Source organism: Phyllobates terribilis, unplaced genomic scaffold (genome assembly GCF_046119375.1).
Source record: "Phyllobates terribilis strain yellow unplaced genomic scaffold, ASM4611937v1 Scaffold_5__5_contigs__length_657084704, whole genome shotgun sequence".
Classification (NCBI taxonomy): Eukaryota; Metazoa; Chordata; class Amphibia; order Anura; family Dendrobatidae; genus Phyllobates; species Phyllobates terribilis.
This window is the reverse complement of record NW_027362765.1, coordinates 189,869,583-189,886,641: the sequence shown is the minus strand read 5'-3', so window position 1 is coordinate 189,886,641 and position 17,059 is coordinate 189,869,583. Positions and strand designations below refer to the sequence as shown.

Below are 17,059 nucleotides of genomic sequence, written 5' to 3'. Positions count from 1 at the left end.
ATTCTCCAAACAATATGGGCCCCATATAATGCTCCATACAGTATGGGCCCCATACATTGCTCCATGCATACAAAAAAAAAATTATCAAATACTCACCTCTCCTCGTTCCTCGCTGGCCACTGCTTCGGACTCCTCATCGTCTTCCTGCTCTTTGCACTGTGACTGCTCAGAGCTGAGGGCGCTCTGTAGTGACGTCATCACGCCCTCTGCCCTTTGACGTCACAGATTCAGACGACGCAGAAGAGACTGGAGCTGCGGTGGGACAGGGAGAGGTAACTATTGCAAGTGCTGCGGCCCTGAGCAAGGGAGGAGGCCCACTCGCGGGTGCTGGCACCGTGCTCCCCCGACTCACGGGCCCCATAGCGTGCCGGTGTCCCCGACGGCAAGTGGGCCCTCCCCCACTTGATCAGGGCCCTGGCACTTGTCCGCGTGCGCCGGGTGGTGACGAGGCCCTTGCTTCTGGTGCAGAACTGTCACTGCGTGTTTACATGCAGTGACAGTTGCAATGCATGATGGACATAGCACGTCATAATGCAGGAACTGACACCCACTCATGACGTGCTATGTCCGTCATTGGTCGTAAAGAAGTTAAACATCCAAAAATACAAAACCTCACCACAAAATATGTGCAGTCATTGATCCAGTAAGGGATACTCAGAAGTGGTTGCTTCTGAATACAGCAAAATTGTGAATACAGTTTTGAGTGTTGTTAAAAGGAATCGGTCACCAGGTTTTTGCTACCTAATCTGAAAGCAGTATAATGTAGGTAAAGAAACCCTGATCTCAGCTATGTATCACTTAGTTTACAGGGTACAGCAGTTGTGATACAATCAGAGTTTTCTCCGCTGTAGATGTAGCAGAGCTCAGAAAGCTAACCACACCCACACCACAGCTTTCTGTGTACTTTCATTTTATGTACTAAACGTGTGAAAAATTGTGTTAAAGGGGTTGTCCGGTCTTGTGAAAGTCTGCAATCACAATATGACTGCTGACTTTCGAATCCTTGCAGGGCACACACTGTCAGGATTCTCCAGTCACTGCCGATACTGGGCGTTCACGTAACCGCAAGTATGCGATTTGCTTACTTTCGGCCACATTCCGACTAGACATACTAGGCCTCTCACAACTCACTTGTACTGAGTACATCGACTAGTCAGTATGTGACTGCATGTATGCAAATCGGATACTAGCGGTCAAATTACCACCCGGTCTCGGCAGCAACACCAGAGAATGTTGATAGCATGTGTGCGCTGTAAGAGTATGTGCCCACGATGCAGATTTGAAGCAGAAATTTCCTGAGCGTTTTTTCCTCTCCCTGGCAGGAAAAACGCATGCGGATTTTACACACATTTTTTAAGCGTTTTTACATGCGTTTATGCATGCGTTTTTTCAAGCGGTTTTCCAAGCGATTTTGAGCATCACTCAAATGCATTTGGAAAAGAGCTTGACAATATAAGTTGGTCGCACAATATAAATCCATACAACTGGCATGGATTTATATTGTGTGACCAATTTATGAGGAGAGTTCTGCTTTCAAATGGTGCATCTATACTAAAAAAAAGAATTAAAAAGTAAAAAGAAAAAAAAAAACCTTATACTCACCTTTCCGGCGGCCCCTGGCCGCGTCCTCTCTCCTCGGCGGCCCGAGGTGCCCTGGCAGGACCTGCGGTGACGTAATTTAATCAGCTAATAGTCACCTGACCGTCAGCGGTCAGGTGATGGTCGCGTGACCATCAGCTGATTAAATGACGTCACCGCAGGTCCTACCAGGGCACCGCAGGCTGCCGAGGAGAGAAGACGCCGCCGGGAGGAGACCGGGGGCTGCTGGAGAGATGAGTATGAATAATTTTTTTACATTTTTACTTTATAATTCTTTTTTAACTTGCGGGTACATAGGTCGGATGAGAGTCTCCTCTTCTCCAGACCCGGGTACCATCTGCGCATTGAACCGCATAAAATCAGCATGTATAAATCTATACATGTGTGGCGCCCCTGAGGGTTCAGTCGCCACAGGGGTACTGCACCTCAGAACGAGGTGTTATATCTCCTCTCCCAGGTAAGGATGGAGTACCTCACAGGACCCCAACCACACACTCAACACTACACCACTCCAGTTCTGTAGTGGGCCTAAAGCACCATAGTGATGCCCCGGGCCTGAATGGAGGAGTTGGGGGGAACCAAAGTTAAGGGGAACCACGTAGTGAGTGAGGGTGGAGGAAGCATTTTGCTAAGCACTTTACTAAAAATTCTATATAACTGGAGGCCATTTTAATAACCGGTTCTTTGGTCGTGGGTCTTTGGGACGGCAAGTTAGCACAAGGCTGCAGCCGGCTGAGGGTCCACGGTTCCCGGTCTCAGGCCTCGAGACGGGGGATTGGGGCAGAGTTATAACCGGTTCTGTCCCCGGTCAGAGTCCATCCAAGAAGGCCCAGGAGGGAAGCAGAGGAGATAGGCTCCACAGGCGAAAGGATCTCAGGGGGTGCGGACGGAGCGGAGTCGCCACCTGCATACCTTATTCTGGCCCAGCCAGAGAGACCCTGCCGCAAGAGGGGGTACTGATCCCCGATTATCTGACTTTGCACTTCACGTCTCTGTCGGAAAAGTCCAGAGGCTTATGTGGATCCCAGGGGGATGGACGGAGCGGAGTCGCCACCTATATGCCCTAATCTGAGTTTATCCAGAGGGACCCGGCCTTACACCACGTTCTCACCACCAGTCACCAAAAAGGGCACCCAGTCGGCCCGGGAACTACACGTTACCCACAAGGGACATCGCAGTACCCGTACGGGACTCAGTGGGGGACACAAGGCGGGAGAAGTTCAACAAGAGAGGAACACACTAGAGCGTGGGTCCTGTCAAGCGCTCCTGAACTACCTGGAGTGTGCTGAACCCCACCCTGGCGGCCGCAGTTCGCCGTGTGACAGCAGAGAGAAGCTCTGAGCTGAGAAAACACTACCGTGAGTAAAGACTTGGATGACTTCAACTACTGCCTCTGTCTGTTCTTTCCTCCGCGGCTCTGCACCCGCCAACGCTCTACCCTGCATCCCTCTCTACACTGCCCTGAGGCCCCGCTCCACCTGTGGGGAGCCGCACCAACTAAGCTGCCTGAACACCCGCCTCAGAGGACTGTTGCAGCGCTGGTGATCCTCACCAGACACCACAGGTGGCGTCACGAACATTCCCCTATCCCATACAACTTTCCCCTTCCTTCTTTTTAAGAGTGACCCCAGGATACGGGCCCGGTAGCCGGCCACCGCGACATCCCCCGAGATCAGGCAACAACAAGGCCCGGGCGCCGAGTCGTCCCCCATCCCCTGGGCGCGTCAAATGCAGATTTTATGCGGTTCAATGTAATCAAATTAGTTGTGCTGCGGATTTCCGCAGCAGAAATTTCTGCAGCATGTGCACAGCACATGCAGATTATCATTGGGAAACACGGCAGACATCTTAACAAGCGATTTTAATGCGTTTCCGCGGTGGAAATGCCGCCGCGGAAACGCATTAAATCCGCATTGTGAGCACACAGCCTAAGGGTTCAGAAGTCTGCATTCACGAACAGTGACTATTAAAATATAGGATGGAATATAGGACATTTCAATGCACAGACAGCAGGGACAATACCACCCCTGCTGCCATAATTGCATTACCAATAAATCTGGAAAAGAAGTTTATTCTATGCTAGCACTAGTGTTGAGCGAGTATGTTCTGTTCCGAGTACGCTCGGCCGAGCGAGCTCCGAGTAGTTCCAGCTGCTCGGTGATATGGTTGAATCGCTCCCGTGTGCATGATTTGCAACTGTTTGACAGCTTTATTACATGTGAGGAATGTCTATTTCTTACACATTCCTCACATGTATTAAACCTGTCAAACAGTCACAAATCATGCACACGGGAGCGATTCAAACATATCACCGAGCAGCTGGAACTACTCGGAGCTCGGCCCGAGTGTACTCGGAACAGAACATACTCGCTCAACACTGGCTAGCACCCATTTTTTTGTAGGTCTCTTTGACTATTTAGGAAATAGGCATGTAAGGTTAAAAACTGATATAAACACTGATCTTTATCTTATTTTCTATACAGAGTACAATAAATATTGAATATATGAATATAATACTGTTTGAAAACAACAACAAAATGTCCATATTGTTATGATCCCGCCACACCATCCTATGAGGTGTAGTTCCATAGTTAGGCAGCAGATGTCAATGGGTATCTTGGTGTATAAAGCCAGGACACTGACAACAGCCTGCAAAGAAAGAGGATTCAACCTTTTCTTTTCTGTTTCAAGGTTCACAGTGTCAGATTTCAACCTAACTGACTTTACAAAGTTCTTCATAAGACTTAAAGGGGTTGTTGACTACAAGGACAAACCCTTCTCAATATGAAGGTTTGCCTGTTAAAATAAAAACACCTATACTCACCTCCCATGCTGGTGCCGTCCCAGGTGGAGTCGGCACTCGCATTCTAATCAATGCTGGTGTAAGTGTCCCCCCTTCGGACATATAAGTAATAAACAGTAAATGAGTAGCCAGCAGTGGACAACCTCTTTAAGGAGGGTTGTCCAGTAAAAACAAGTTATCACCTACATAAAGTGATAACCTATCCTGTGGATGGAACCCAGTGGATAGATGATAACTTGGTTTCCACAGGCAACCCCCCTTAAGGCCCCCATATACATTAGACTAGTGATGGGTAAACCCACCGATATTGACGTGTGCGGCCTAACAGTCTACTGTGTACAGGGGGGCCTCCAATGCTCCACTGACAGATGATGGTGAGGACGATAATGGTCCAGCATCTCTGATTTCAGACTGCTGATTCTCTTTTTCTCTAAAAGATAAGCTACTGTCAGAGAAGCAGTGTTGCAACAATTCAGAAATTCCAGGACGGTCTGTAAAAATAAGACTTTTTGCCCTATCACGTGCTGGGTTATGCACACGTCTTCTTGTGCAAAGTGGCTTTGGAGATAAGTGGCAGTTATTTCAGTGGCAGTTAGTCAGGGCAGGAGTCAGATAAGCCACACTTTGAGCGCTTACTCTCTTTTAACTATATTTTTGTTAGCTTTCACTTTTTCCACTATAGTCCTCCACTTTCTACTAACCCCCCTAATCCCTAGACCTAGTAAGGAACTCTTCATTTCTCCCTCCATCCTCCCCATTCATCTCACCTCCTCCTCAGAACTAGTCCTCAGCATTCATTCCTGTATCTCCAAACACAGACAGCCATCCCATGCTCTCTCCTACTCCCACCTGCTAACACTTTCTCTGCTCCTCCTCACTGCCGACGACATCTTTCCAAATTCATGTCCTCCTCCACAGTCAATTTTACCTCCTATTCACGACCTACCACAAACTCTCGCAACCTTTCTAACCTCATACCCATCCACCTAATCCCCGCTTCCCCAGTTGCACTAACAGGAGCTCTGTGGAACGCTCGCTCCGTCTGCAACAAACTTTCCTACATCCATGACCTTTTCATTACTAACAAACTTTTCTTCCTCGCCATCACCGAAACCCGGCTCACCCCCTCTGACACAGCCTCCCCAGCTGCACTTTCGTATGGTGGATTCCACCTTTCCCATACCCCCCGCCCCAGCGGCAAACATGGTGGAGGCGAAGGTTTTCTCCTGTCAGATACCTGCGCCTTCACCCAAATCCCACTATCGCCTTCCGTCATTCTCCCCTCCTTTGAGGTGCACTGTGTGCGCATCTACTCCCCCTCCAACTGGCTGTCATTTACCATCCCCCAGGACCAGCCACCTTCTTTGACCACTTCACCACCTGGCTTCCTCACTTCCTTTCCACTGACATCCCCACTATTATCATGGGCGACTTCAACATCCCCATTGACATATCCCATCCATCTGTCTCTAAGTTTCTATCACTCACTTCCTCCTTCAGCCTTGCTCAATGGTCTTCAGCCCCCACCCACAAAGATGGCCACACACTGGACCTCATCTTCACCCGCCTCTGTTCCCTATCTAACCTCTCTAACTCTCCTCTCTCTCTCTCTGACCACAACATACTTACATTCTCTTCCCTCTCCTCTCCAGTCCCACAATCCCCACTTCACAAACTTGCACACCCTCGCAGAAACAAACCTCAAACACCTTGACCTACACTCACTCTCTGAATCCCTCCTCCCTCTTACAGACATAAATTCCTTACATGACGCAGATGTTGCTGCTGCTTTATATAACATTACAACAGCTGCAGTTCTCGACTCGGTCGCCCCTCTCACACATACCAAAGCTCGCACATTCAATAGGCAACCCCGGCACACCTACCTGACTAAAGAACTGCAACGGGCCTCCAGGGTTGCAGAGCGGAGATGAAAAAGGTCCCACTCCAACGCACACTTCATCGCGTTCAAACAATCCCTCACTATTTTCAAGTCCACACTCACAGCAGCAAAACAAACCTACTTCTCATCTCTCATATCCTCGTTGTCTCACAACCCTAAACAAATATTCAACACTTTCAATTCTTTTCTCCGTCCCCCAGTGCCTCCTTCCTTTTCTCTCATCTCAGCTAAAGAGTTTGCCTCATTCTTCAAGCAGATGATTGACAACATCAGACAAAGCTTTTGCCTAAAGTCCTCACAGCCCCTCCTCATATATACTCAACCCTCCTCCTCCAAACCCAACTTCTCCACCATTACAGAAGATCAAATCTCATCTTTACTCTCCAAATCACACCTCACCACCTGCGAACTTGACCCAATCCCGTCCCACCTCATCCTTAACCTTACCACAGTCTTCATCGCAACCCTAACCCACCTCTTCAACCTGTCACTAACAATCAATGTCTTCCCCTCATGTTTCAAACATGCCTCAATCACACCCATCCTCAAAAAGCCCTCCCTTGACCCATCCTCTCCGACTAGCTATCACCTCATATCACTTTTCCCCTATGCCTCAAAACTACTGGAACAACACGTCCATCTTGAACTGTCCTCCCACCTCTCCTCATGTTCCCTCTTCGACCGCTTACAATCTGGCTTCCAACCGCATCACTCCACTGAAGCTGACCTGACTAAAGTCACCAATGACCTACTAACCGCCAAATCCAAGCGACACTACTCTGTTCTCCTCCTCCTGGACCTGTCATCTGCATTCGACACAGTTGACCATTCCCTCTTACTACAGACTCTCTCATCTCTTGGCATCACAGACTTGGCCCTATCTTGGATCTCCTCATACCTAACAGACTGGACATTCAGCATCTCCCACTCACACACCACCTCCTCATCTCACCCCCTATATGTCGGCGTCCCCCAAGTCTCAGTCCTAGGACCCATGCTCTTCTCCATCTACACCTTTGGCCTGGGACAGCTCATAGAATCTCATGGCTTTCAATACCACCTCTATGCTGATGACACACAGATCTACCTCTCTGGACCCGATATCAACTCCTTACTAAGCAGAATCCCACAATGTCTGTCCGCTATTTCATCCTTCTTCTCTGATAGATTTCTAAAACTTAACATGGAAAAAACCGAATTCATCATCTTTCCCCCATCTCACTCAGCCCCCCTATCTGACCTATCCATCAAAGTTAACGGCTGCCCGCTCTCCCCAGTCCCACAAGCTCACTGCCTCGGGGTAACCCTGGACTCTGATCTCTCCTTGAAATCACATATCCAAGCTCTTTCCACTTCCTACCAACTCTAACTCAAAAATATCTCCCGGATGCGCACATTCCTCAGCCAAGACTCTGCAAAAACACTAGTGCATGCCCTCATCATCTCCCGCCTCGACTACTGCAACCTCCTGCTCTGTAGCCTCCCTTCTAACACTCTCGCCCCCCTCCAGTCTATCCTAAACTCTGCTGCCTGACTAATCCACCTGTCCCCCCCGCTATTCCCCGGCCTCTCCCCTCGGTTAATCCCTTCACTGGCACCCCATTGCCCAAAGACTCCAGTTCAAAACCCTAACCCTGTCATACAAAGCCATCCACAACCTGTCTCCCCCATACATCTGTGACCTAGTCTCCCGATACATACCCGCACGCAACCTCCGATCCTCACGGGATCTCCTTCTCTACTCCCATCTTATCTCTTCTTCCCACAATCGCATACAAGATTTCTCCCGTGCATCCCCCTACTCTGGAACTCTCTACCTCAACATATCAGACTCTCGCCTACCGTGGAAACCTTCAAAAGAAACCTGAAGACCCACCTGTTCCAACAAGCCTACAACCTGCAGTAACCACCGCTCCACAAATCGCTGCACGACCAGCTCTACCCTCACCTACTGTATCCTCACCCATCCCTTGTAGACTGTGAGCCCTCGCGGGAAGGGTCCTCTCTCCTCCTGTACCAGTTGCTGACTCGTTCTGTTAAGATTATTGTAAGTGTTTTTTGCTATGTATACCCCCTTTTTCACATGCAAAGTGCCATGGAATAAATGGCGCTATAATAATAAATAATAAAAATAAATTAAGGCGTCCATGATTATTTTGAAGCAGAAAAATATTTAGATTTGAGAGTCCTCAGTGGTTGAAAGCTTTTATTGGCTAACTGAAAAGATGGTAACAAGTTGCAAGCTTTCGAGACTACGCAGGTGTCTCATCAGTCTAATATAAGTCACATATTTATACACAATAAGACACAGAAATAATGCAATAGATGAGACAGGTGACATTTATCTATCTACTGGCTAACACGGTACAAAAATATATATTTTCCCTGTTTGAAGCGGAAGAAACTTATACAGATTATTTTCACTGTAATGTTCCTAAAGGAACTACTAATTTAAAGTGGTTGTCTAGTTTAGAAAACTGCAGAGAAATACAACACTCACATATGGACACAAGATCACTGGGGGTCCATCAGGGTGGCACTGTGATCAGCCTATAGCCAAGGAATGTCTTTGACTGCGTCTCTTTCATCTCACTGGGGTTATATCAGTGGCAAACGCATGTATTTGTGCAAGCTTCATTTAGATGAACGGATCGGTCATAAAACTTTTTACAACAAATCTGCCATCATTGAATATACATTCCACAACATTAAAATTACAACACCAGGAATAAAAAGCCATGGAATTATGGAAATCACAAGATCAATAGACATGGTAATTATATGCAAATAAACAGGAATACAATTTTCAAAACATCTTGATTTATTCTTTATTTGTTGCCCAAGTGCATTCAGCGTGGCAGACCATCCTCAGACAATCATTGATAACCTCATCGATAGCAGCCAGAGTGTAAGTGCGGGGATTTCTGCACCTGGTGCTCATACTCAATACTGAATAAATCAAGATGTTTTGAAAATTTTGTTTCCATTTTTTCATCTACTGCATATCACTAACATGTCTATTGATCCCGTGATTTATATTATTCCACAACTTTTCCTTCTTGGTGTTGCATTTTCAATGTTGAGTAAGACTTGTATTTCCGAGGCTGGGAAATCATGTCTTCTTGATGTAAAGCGAGCTGATGAACAGGAAGAGGACTGCCTGGAGGAGAAATGAAAGTAAAAGCAAGCGAACTGCAGAGAACCGGAGGAAAGAGCAGAGGCGGCAGAGGAGAGGTAGGAAATGTACTATTGAATCCTAAACTATTCCTACATTACACAACACACAGATTATATATGATGCCACGTGTTTGTAGAGCCTGGAGCCAGTCTGTGCCAGCGTCAGGACACCTCAAAATATCTCCTAACATGTCACTCCTGAAGCACATACATGAATTCTTATATATCTTCCATAGAGACTATGGACTACAGTATTGCATTACTGTTTATGTACCAATAATACTGTATTCAGAGACCTGGCAGTCTGTTTCCTAGTGTGCCCCCAACTGCTTACTCCTTTCATAGATATGACTGCTATGTGTCCTGGTAATGCTGGGTTTCCTGAGGCTATATTAACTGTTGCTCTTTTCATTTCACTCCCACATACATCTGCTTGGAGAAGACAAACTCCTCATTTCCAGCCTTGAAATGTTCATTTTAGGATAATATGACGGGCAGAATCCTTAGCTCATTGGTATCTGGTAGTAGGATCTTAAGCTGCACTGAGAAATTATTGTGAGCGAGCGTTCTTAATAACACTTATTTCATGGTGATCTTTGGTGCAAACAGACTATTAAACAACTTAGATTAGTAGACATTTACCGATCGGTAGTGGACCCTATGGTAAACAAAATCATTATTATATCTGTGTGTTGAATTTTATATGTAAGAATTTTGGGATCGCCCCATATCTTTGAACAACTCTGTAGTTGGTGGTCTTGTATAAATGTACACCTGCCTTGTTTATGTCCACAAATAAAACTTTTTACTTGGTGTAGGCATCTGAACAAACCTGAACTTGAAGCTGGGATTCCACAACACTAATGAAGACCCATTTATCCTATGATATGTACCGTAACAGACCAGACAGGTCCCTTTTAATATTAAAGGGTCATTTCTAAAATAATGTGTTATCCCCTATCCTGTAACTTACTGATCACTGGAGTCTGACCGCTGGGAGCCCCAGTGATCCCAAGAAGTTCCCCTGGAACTGGGCTCTAAAACCCTCTGTCTTGAATGGTTGTCTACGCTCATGCTGGGTTGACCACCACTCTATTTATTGTCTATGGGACTGCCAGACGTAGCCAAGCACTGTAAGGCTGTGTGTCCACTATGCGTTTTTTAAGCATTTCTGCAGCGGCAAATCCACTGCAGAAACACTTAAAAAACGCTTGGTAGAAGGTCTGCCATATTCCCCAATGATAATCCGCATGTGCTGTGCACATGCTGCGGAAATTTCCGCTGCAGATTATCATTGCGGAAAAAAACGCAGCACTGCCAATTATTTTGTGGAAGCGCTGTGTTTTCGCCGCCATTGACTTGCATTGGAACGCATGTAATCCACATCACTGCAGCTGTACATGCGGATTCCATGCGTTTCAATGTGCGGATGGTACCCGGGTTTGGAGAAGAGGAGACTCTCCTCCAGCCCCGGGTACCATAGAACCTGTAAAAAAAAAGAATAAAATAAAAAATAAATATTATACTTACCTTCTGATGGCCCCCGGTGTGCTTGTCTTCGCTTGCTGGCAGATCGCGGTGGACTGAAGGACCTGCGCTGACGTCATAGTCATGTCACTTTGCTGCTACTGTAATACGCTGCAGATTTTCTGCCTTCAAATCCGGACAGAAAATTTGCAGCGCATCCACCATGTGTGAACATACTTTTAATCTTTTTACCATTTAAGGCTTAAGTGGATTAGAAAAAAATCCACTAATATCCTAGTTGTTTGATGATCTAAAATGTTGGAACTGATCTGCCAGATAATAGATCCAGGCATTGGGTGCTGCCTACCCGCCCATCTTTAGGAAAATTTCACACTTCTATACAAACTCTCAAAATAACTATGCATTTTTACAAACCGGTAGTTGTGTTTTTTATAAGGATGTATTGTACAAGATTACCTCCCAAAGTGACTTATAATATCCTTAAGTGCAGGCAGAGATATATTATAAGCCCCAAGGTATAGGGCCCCATCTCCCAATATACCAGTGACCAGTCTGTCACTATTTAGTCTATTTATTGTAGTTGGATTTTACCTTATGCTTTGTACCACATTATACTTTATGTTATGTGCTATAAACCCTTGTGTACCTTTCGCTCAGCAGAGACTGCCAATTGCTCATCCAACCCTCCACATCTAATTCCTGCTATCTGAAGGTGATTTCTTAGGACTCTCGTTAGCAGTTCTACAGCCAGAATGAAGAGTCAAAAGATGCAATTCTGATCATGTCCTCCTGACCAAAAACAAAATGATCTGGGAGGAAACTGTTAGGCCCTGTTCACACTGCATTTCTGCAGTGCTTTCTGGGGTTCTGTCTGAATCCTTCTAAAAAATTATAGATGAACCCATAATGGAGCAGCATATGCCATGACATGAACAGTTTTCAAATGACCTCTGTTGGTATTTTTTTCTGAAAGTGTCCGTCATTTTTCTGTGTGCATGTCTGAAAAGTTCCACCTGGGGTTTGTCTGAGTTGTATTTTTAATGTGATTTAGAAAGACCCTTCATATCCCCCCCGAACTGAAGTATGACTGACGTCTTGCAAGACATTACTTCTATACCCTGGAGGTTATCTGGGATATTTAAGGGTTCACTGCCATAAATTACCAAATAGTGAGCAGAAGATCCTCAAAGAACAAAAAACGACCTTATACTGTATATCTTATAAATAAAGATGTAAATTGTCATCTGCAGGCAGTGAGCCCATACACTGTCTGGAATGCAGCTGAGGGGAACATGTCCAGGAGAATTTTGGAGAAAGACAATTAGGTTATGTGCCCACGATGCAGAAATGCTCCGGATGTTTCCTGAGCGTTTCTGCATCTCCCTGGCAGAAAAATGCATGCGGATTGTACATGCAGATTGTACATGCGGATTTTACATGCGGATTGTACATGCGGATTGTACATGCGGATTGTACATGCGGAGTGTACATGAGGATTGTACATGTGGATTGTACATGCATTTTTCCTGCCAGGGAGATGCGGATGTGATGGGTTCTTCACATGCATTTCTGCATGCGGGTTGTCAAGAGCTTTCCAAGTGATTTTAGCATCACTTGGAAAGTGCTTGACAACTTGGTCACACTATATAAATCCATGCAAACGGCATTAAAGAATGGTAAAAAATAAAAAATAAATATTATACTTACCTTCTGATGGCCCCCAGTGTTCTTATCCGATCCGTCCTGGCTTGCCGGCAGCTCGAGGTGGACTAAAAAGGACCTGCCATGACGTCATTTAGTCATGTGACGGTGTCACGCGACCGCTGAGTATAATATATATTTTTTATTTTATTCTTTTTTTTACAGGTACTATGGTACCCGGGTCTGGAGGAGAGTCTCCTCTTCTCCAGACCCAGGTACCATCCGCACATTGAACCGCATGATATCCGCATGATATCTGCATGTGCAGATGCAGTGATGCGGATTCCATGAGTTCCAATGCAAGTCAATGGCGGCCGCGATTCCGCAAAATAATTGGTAGTGCTGCGTTTTTTTCTGCAATGATAATCCGCAGCGGAAATTTCCGCAGCATATGCACAGCACATGCGGATTATCATTGGGGAACATGGCAGACCTTTTACCAAGCGTTTTTTAAGCGTTTCTGCAGCGGAATTGCCGCTGTGGAAACGCTTAAAAAACGCATAGTGGGCGCACAGCCTTAGGCCACGTTCACACGTTCAGTATTTGGTCAGTTTTTTACCACAGTATTTGTAAGCCAAAATCAGGAGGGGAACAATCAGAGGAAAAGTATAATAGAAACACGTCACCGCTTCTGTATTTATCACCCACTATCCCCACTATCAGTATTTGGTCAGTATTTGGTCAGTATTTTTTCTCAGGAGTGGGAGTCAAAACCATGAGTGGGTGATAAATGCAGAATTGGTGACTTGTTTCTATTATACCTTTTCTCTGATTCTTCCTCACCTGGTTTTGGCTCCCACTCCTGAGAAAAAATACTGACTGAGTACTGACCGAATACTGATAGTGGGACTGTGGCCTCAGTCATGAAGGCAGGAGGCTGGGGAGCCGTGCACCCCTCTTGAGAAAAACAGAAGATCTCTTTAAAAGATTGCAGATATTTATTTTACTCACTTATAAAGCACCATTAATTCCACAGCGCTTCTCAGACATTATCATGACTGTCCCAATTGGGGCTCACAATCTACATTACCTATCAGTACGTCTTTGGAGTGTGGGAGGAAACCGGAGAAACATGGGGAGAACATACAAACTCCTTGCAGATGTTGTCCTTGGTGGGATTTGAATTCAGGACCCCAGCGCTGTAAGGCTGCAGTGCTAACCACTGAGCCACTGTGCTGCCCTCAGATAAGGTACCGTCACACTTAGCGACGCTACAGCGATCCCGACAACGATAAGACCTGACAGAGATCGTTGCTGCGTCGCTGTGTGGTCGCTGGTGAGATGACAAACAGATCTTCCCAACGACGCAGCAACGATACGGCAACCCGTAGCGACCTGTATAACGATGCAACGCAAATGCACGCCTATGTGTCTCAGTTCTGAGTCGCCAGCGAGGTCGTTGGTAAGGTGTCAAACACAGCGATGCATGCTACCCAGCGGGACTTCAACGATCAAAGAAATGTCCAGACCATTCCGACATGACCAGCGATCTCACAGCAGGGGCCTGGTCGCTGCTAAGTGTCAAACGTATCGAGATCGCTGCTGAGGTCGCTGTTGCGTCACAAAACTTGTCACTCAGCAGCGATCTCGCTTAGTGTGACGGGGGCTATAGACCTGATAGTATTGATCAGAAGTCGTTATTTGTAATGTCAACCTTCTAGAGCAAAACTGCTGTAGATTTAGCAGTCAAATTTCCACTGTGAGAATGTCCTGTGCACAAAATGTGGGTGGTCTAACTATAGTGTTAGATATAGCTGTATATAGTGTTCGATATATTGTATAGAGTTACATCTTATCAATATAAAGGACTGCTCAGATAAACTAAACCCGAGCTTAGAAAGCAATAAGAGATTTTAAGACATTTAAGTACATTTTAAGTAATTTCTTACCAAACTAATTTTTTAGTTTTCTGATTACAGATATCGCAGTCACACCAAAGACACTAAGATGGCGTCCGAGACAGTCAAAAATGAGGTAAAAGAGAAGAAATATTTGCAAACTTGTGACAATTTTTTTGTGATTCTGAACCCATACCTCATAAGCTAGATGAGCTTTTGGTGATATTTTCTGCACCATTTCTGCACCTATCATGTAAATTAGGTTACATGCATTTTTTCATTGCGATATTTAGTGCATTTTTTTACATGCGTTTTTATCGTGTTTTTGACGCTACATATTTTGTCTCTTGGTGTTCGTCATGTTTTAAACAAAGCTTCCTTGTTTTTGATGCTTCCTGGTATTTGGCTTTGACAAAATTTTATTGATATAGTCATGCGCGCAATACATGCATTTTTTATGCGTTTCCGCTGCGGGAATGCACTAAAAATGCATGTCCGTTTTTTACCTCCAGATTTTCCTCATCTAATGTAAGTCTTTGGGAAAAATCTGCATATAAAACTCTGCGTACCCGCAATAGAAATTGACATGTTGCAGATTTGAAACTTTCATCGCAGGTCAGTTTACATTGAGTAAAAAAGAAGCAACAATGGTCATGAGATCTCTATAAATCTCATGTACTGCGCTGAAACTGTAAGACGCTGCGGTTTTGAGGCAGTGAAAACATGCAGCTTCAAAAACTCACCAAAAACTCATTGTGTGCACACAGGCTAATGGTTTCCACTGGATGATAGGAGTGGGATGGTAGTTAGTGCCTGGATTCAATACAGACCTTTTAGGACCCCCTGTGGCACTGTGCACTGCGGCTGCTGCCTCCATACAGCACCATACGTCTCTATAGTAGCCGTGCTTCTGGGGGAGAATACCAACAGAATGCGACAGCTCACTGAATTATTTGTTTTCTGATGAACTGATACAGGAGGTACAACAAGTGGCCAAAGATTTCTTTGGTTGTGTGCAGTATTACAGAACTTGGTATTTTAATTAATGCCTTACTATTTAGACAAGGGGCTAAATATGTGGCATGACCGAAAAAAGAGAGAGGGGGGGGGGGGGCAACAGAGTACATCCGAGATGAAACTGAATCAAGTCAAAGAAAGCCCCAAAAGAGAAAAAGGGATTTAGTAGTAAAAATATACTTTATTCAGAAAAAATATAAATATCAAAGCTTATAAAGCACAAAATATACATAACAGGATAGCAATGGGAGAGATACAGCTAAAAGGTTAGCAGGATAATGTGGTATAAATCCTGCAAAGAGACAAGCATCCCCTTCCCCTATCTGAAATCCCCAAGTATGATGGCAATAAATATATAGTTGGGTTAGAAATAAACATTAGGTCAAAAAAATATGTTCGAGTATAGCCGAAACTATATATCATATCTACAGATGGATATACTTAATAATATCTTTGGAAGGACAAAAATCAAATCCTACATACAAAAGAAAGCCCAGAATGGATGTTCGTAAAAGGCAAGGAGGACATATGTATGTTATGTATATTAATAATCAGAAATACTCAGTGCACACATATGTCCATACTATGGGCAAGACGTTGGAGCATCGAATAGTAGCCCAGAAGGTGCTCAGTGCATAAAGTGCGGGTATGTAGATGTGAACCACATGTGAGAGTCCGCTATAGAATATGCATTGTCCCAATAGAGATAGCACAAGAGCCACTCCGCCTGGCAGCGGGCTGTAATCTCAGGCATGGCTAGTAGTATAACAGCACTTGTCTAAGTAAACCTCCAGGTAATATATAGATATCCATTACATTGAGTCATGGTGAGGATTGAAGGAGTGTGGGAAGCAATGCCGGGGATGCACAGGGGCTAAATATGCATCCTGTCCCGAGCAGTTGGGAAAGGACTCGCTCACACTGGCATATAATACGGAGGAGTGCAATGCAAGAAAACATTGCATTGCACTCTGACCTATGTTATTACCGTATTGTTCGGACAATAAGACACACTTTTTTCCTCCAAAATTTTGGAGGAAAATGGGGGGTGCACCTTATAGTCCGAATGTACTATAGTATACTGTTGCTGTGGATGGGAAGAGAGCCGCAGCGGCGGAGGAGCGGGGCACAGGAGGCAGGAGCTGCCTGCTGCAGTCAACACTGTACCCGCTGTGAAAGAAAATGAATATTCACTGCTCCCCACGCCCATGGGCGTGTGGAACACTGAATATTCATTTTCCTTAATAGCGCGCACAGTGTCAGCCCAGCCACCGTCTCCTGTAGCGGCTGGGCAGTCACGTGTGCCTGCTATATTCATGCTCTTTAATAGTGGGCAGACGCGATCGCCCAGCCACTGCAGGAGCCGCAGCTACAGTGTGCACTGGCCATTAAGGAGAATAAAGTCACTATTCCCCCATGCCCATAGTCTCGGCGTTGGGAGCAGTAACTATTCCGGCATCTCATCTCACCATATGAGGGTGCATGGCAGTGACGTCATGCGTTGCTCACACGGTGAGATCAACTGCTGGCAGC

General features: G+C 45.5%; 1 protein-coding gene across 4 annotated transcripts in view; it reads left to right on the top strand.

The window, feature by feature from the left end:
- Positions 1 to 9,426: 9,426 nt before the first annotated feature.
- IFI35 (interferon induced protein 35) overlaps positions 9,427 to 17,059 on the top strand; it is a 117,535-nt gene continuing 109,902 nt past the window's right edge. The window contains exons 1-2 of one of the 4 annotated variants that reach the window (XM_073683629.1): positions 9,427 to 9,539; positions 14,591 to 14,645. In XM_073683629.1, the coding sequence (XP_073539730.1) occupies positions 14,619 to 14,645 (27 nt within the window). In that variant the 5' untranslated portion in view covers positions 9,427 to 9,539; positions 14,591 to 14,618. Of the gene's footprint in view, positions 9,540 to 14,576; positions 14,646 to 17,059 lie in introns of all 4 variants that reach the window. The other 3 variants (XM_073683630.1, XM_073683628.1, XM_073683627.1) reach the window with 3 other exon arrangements.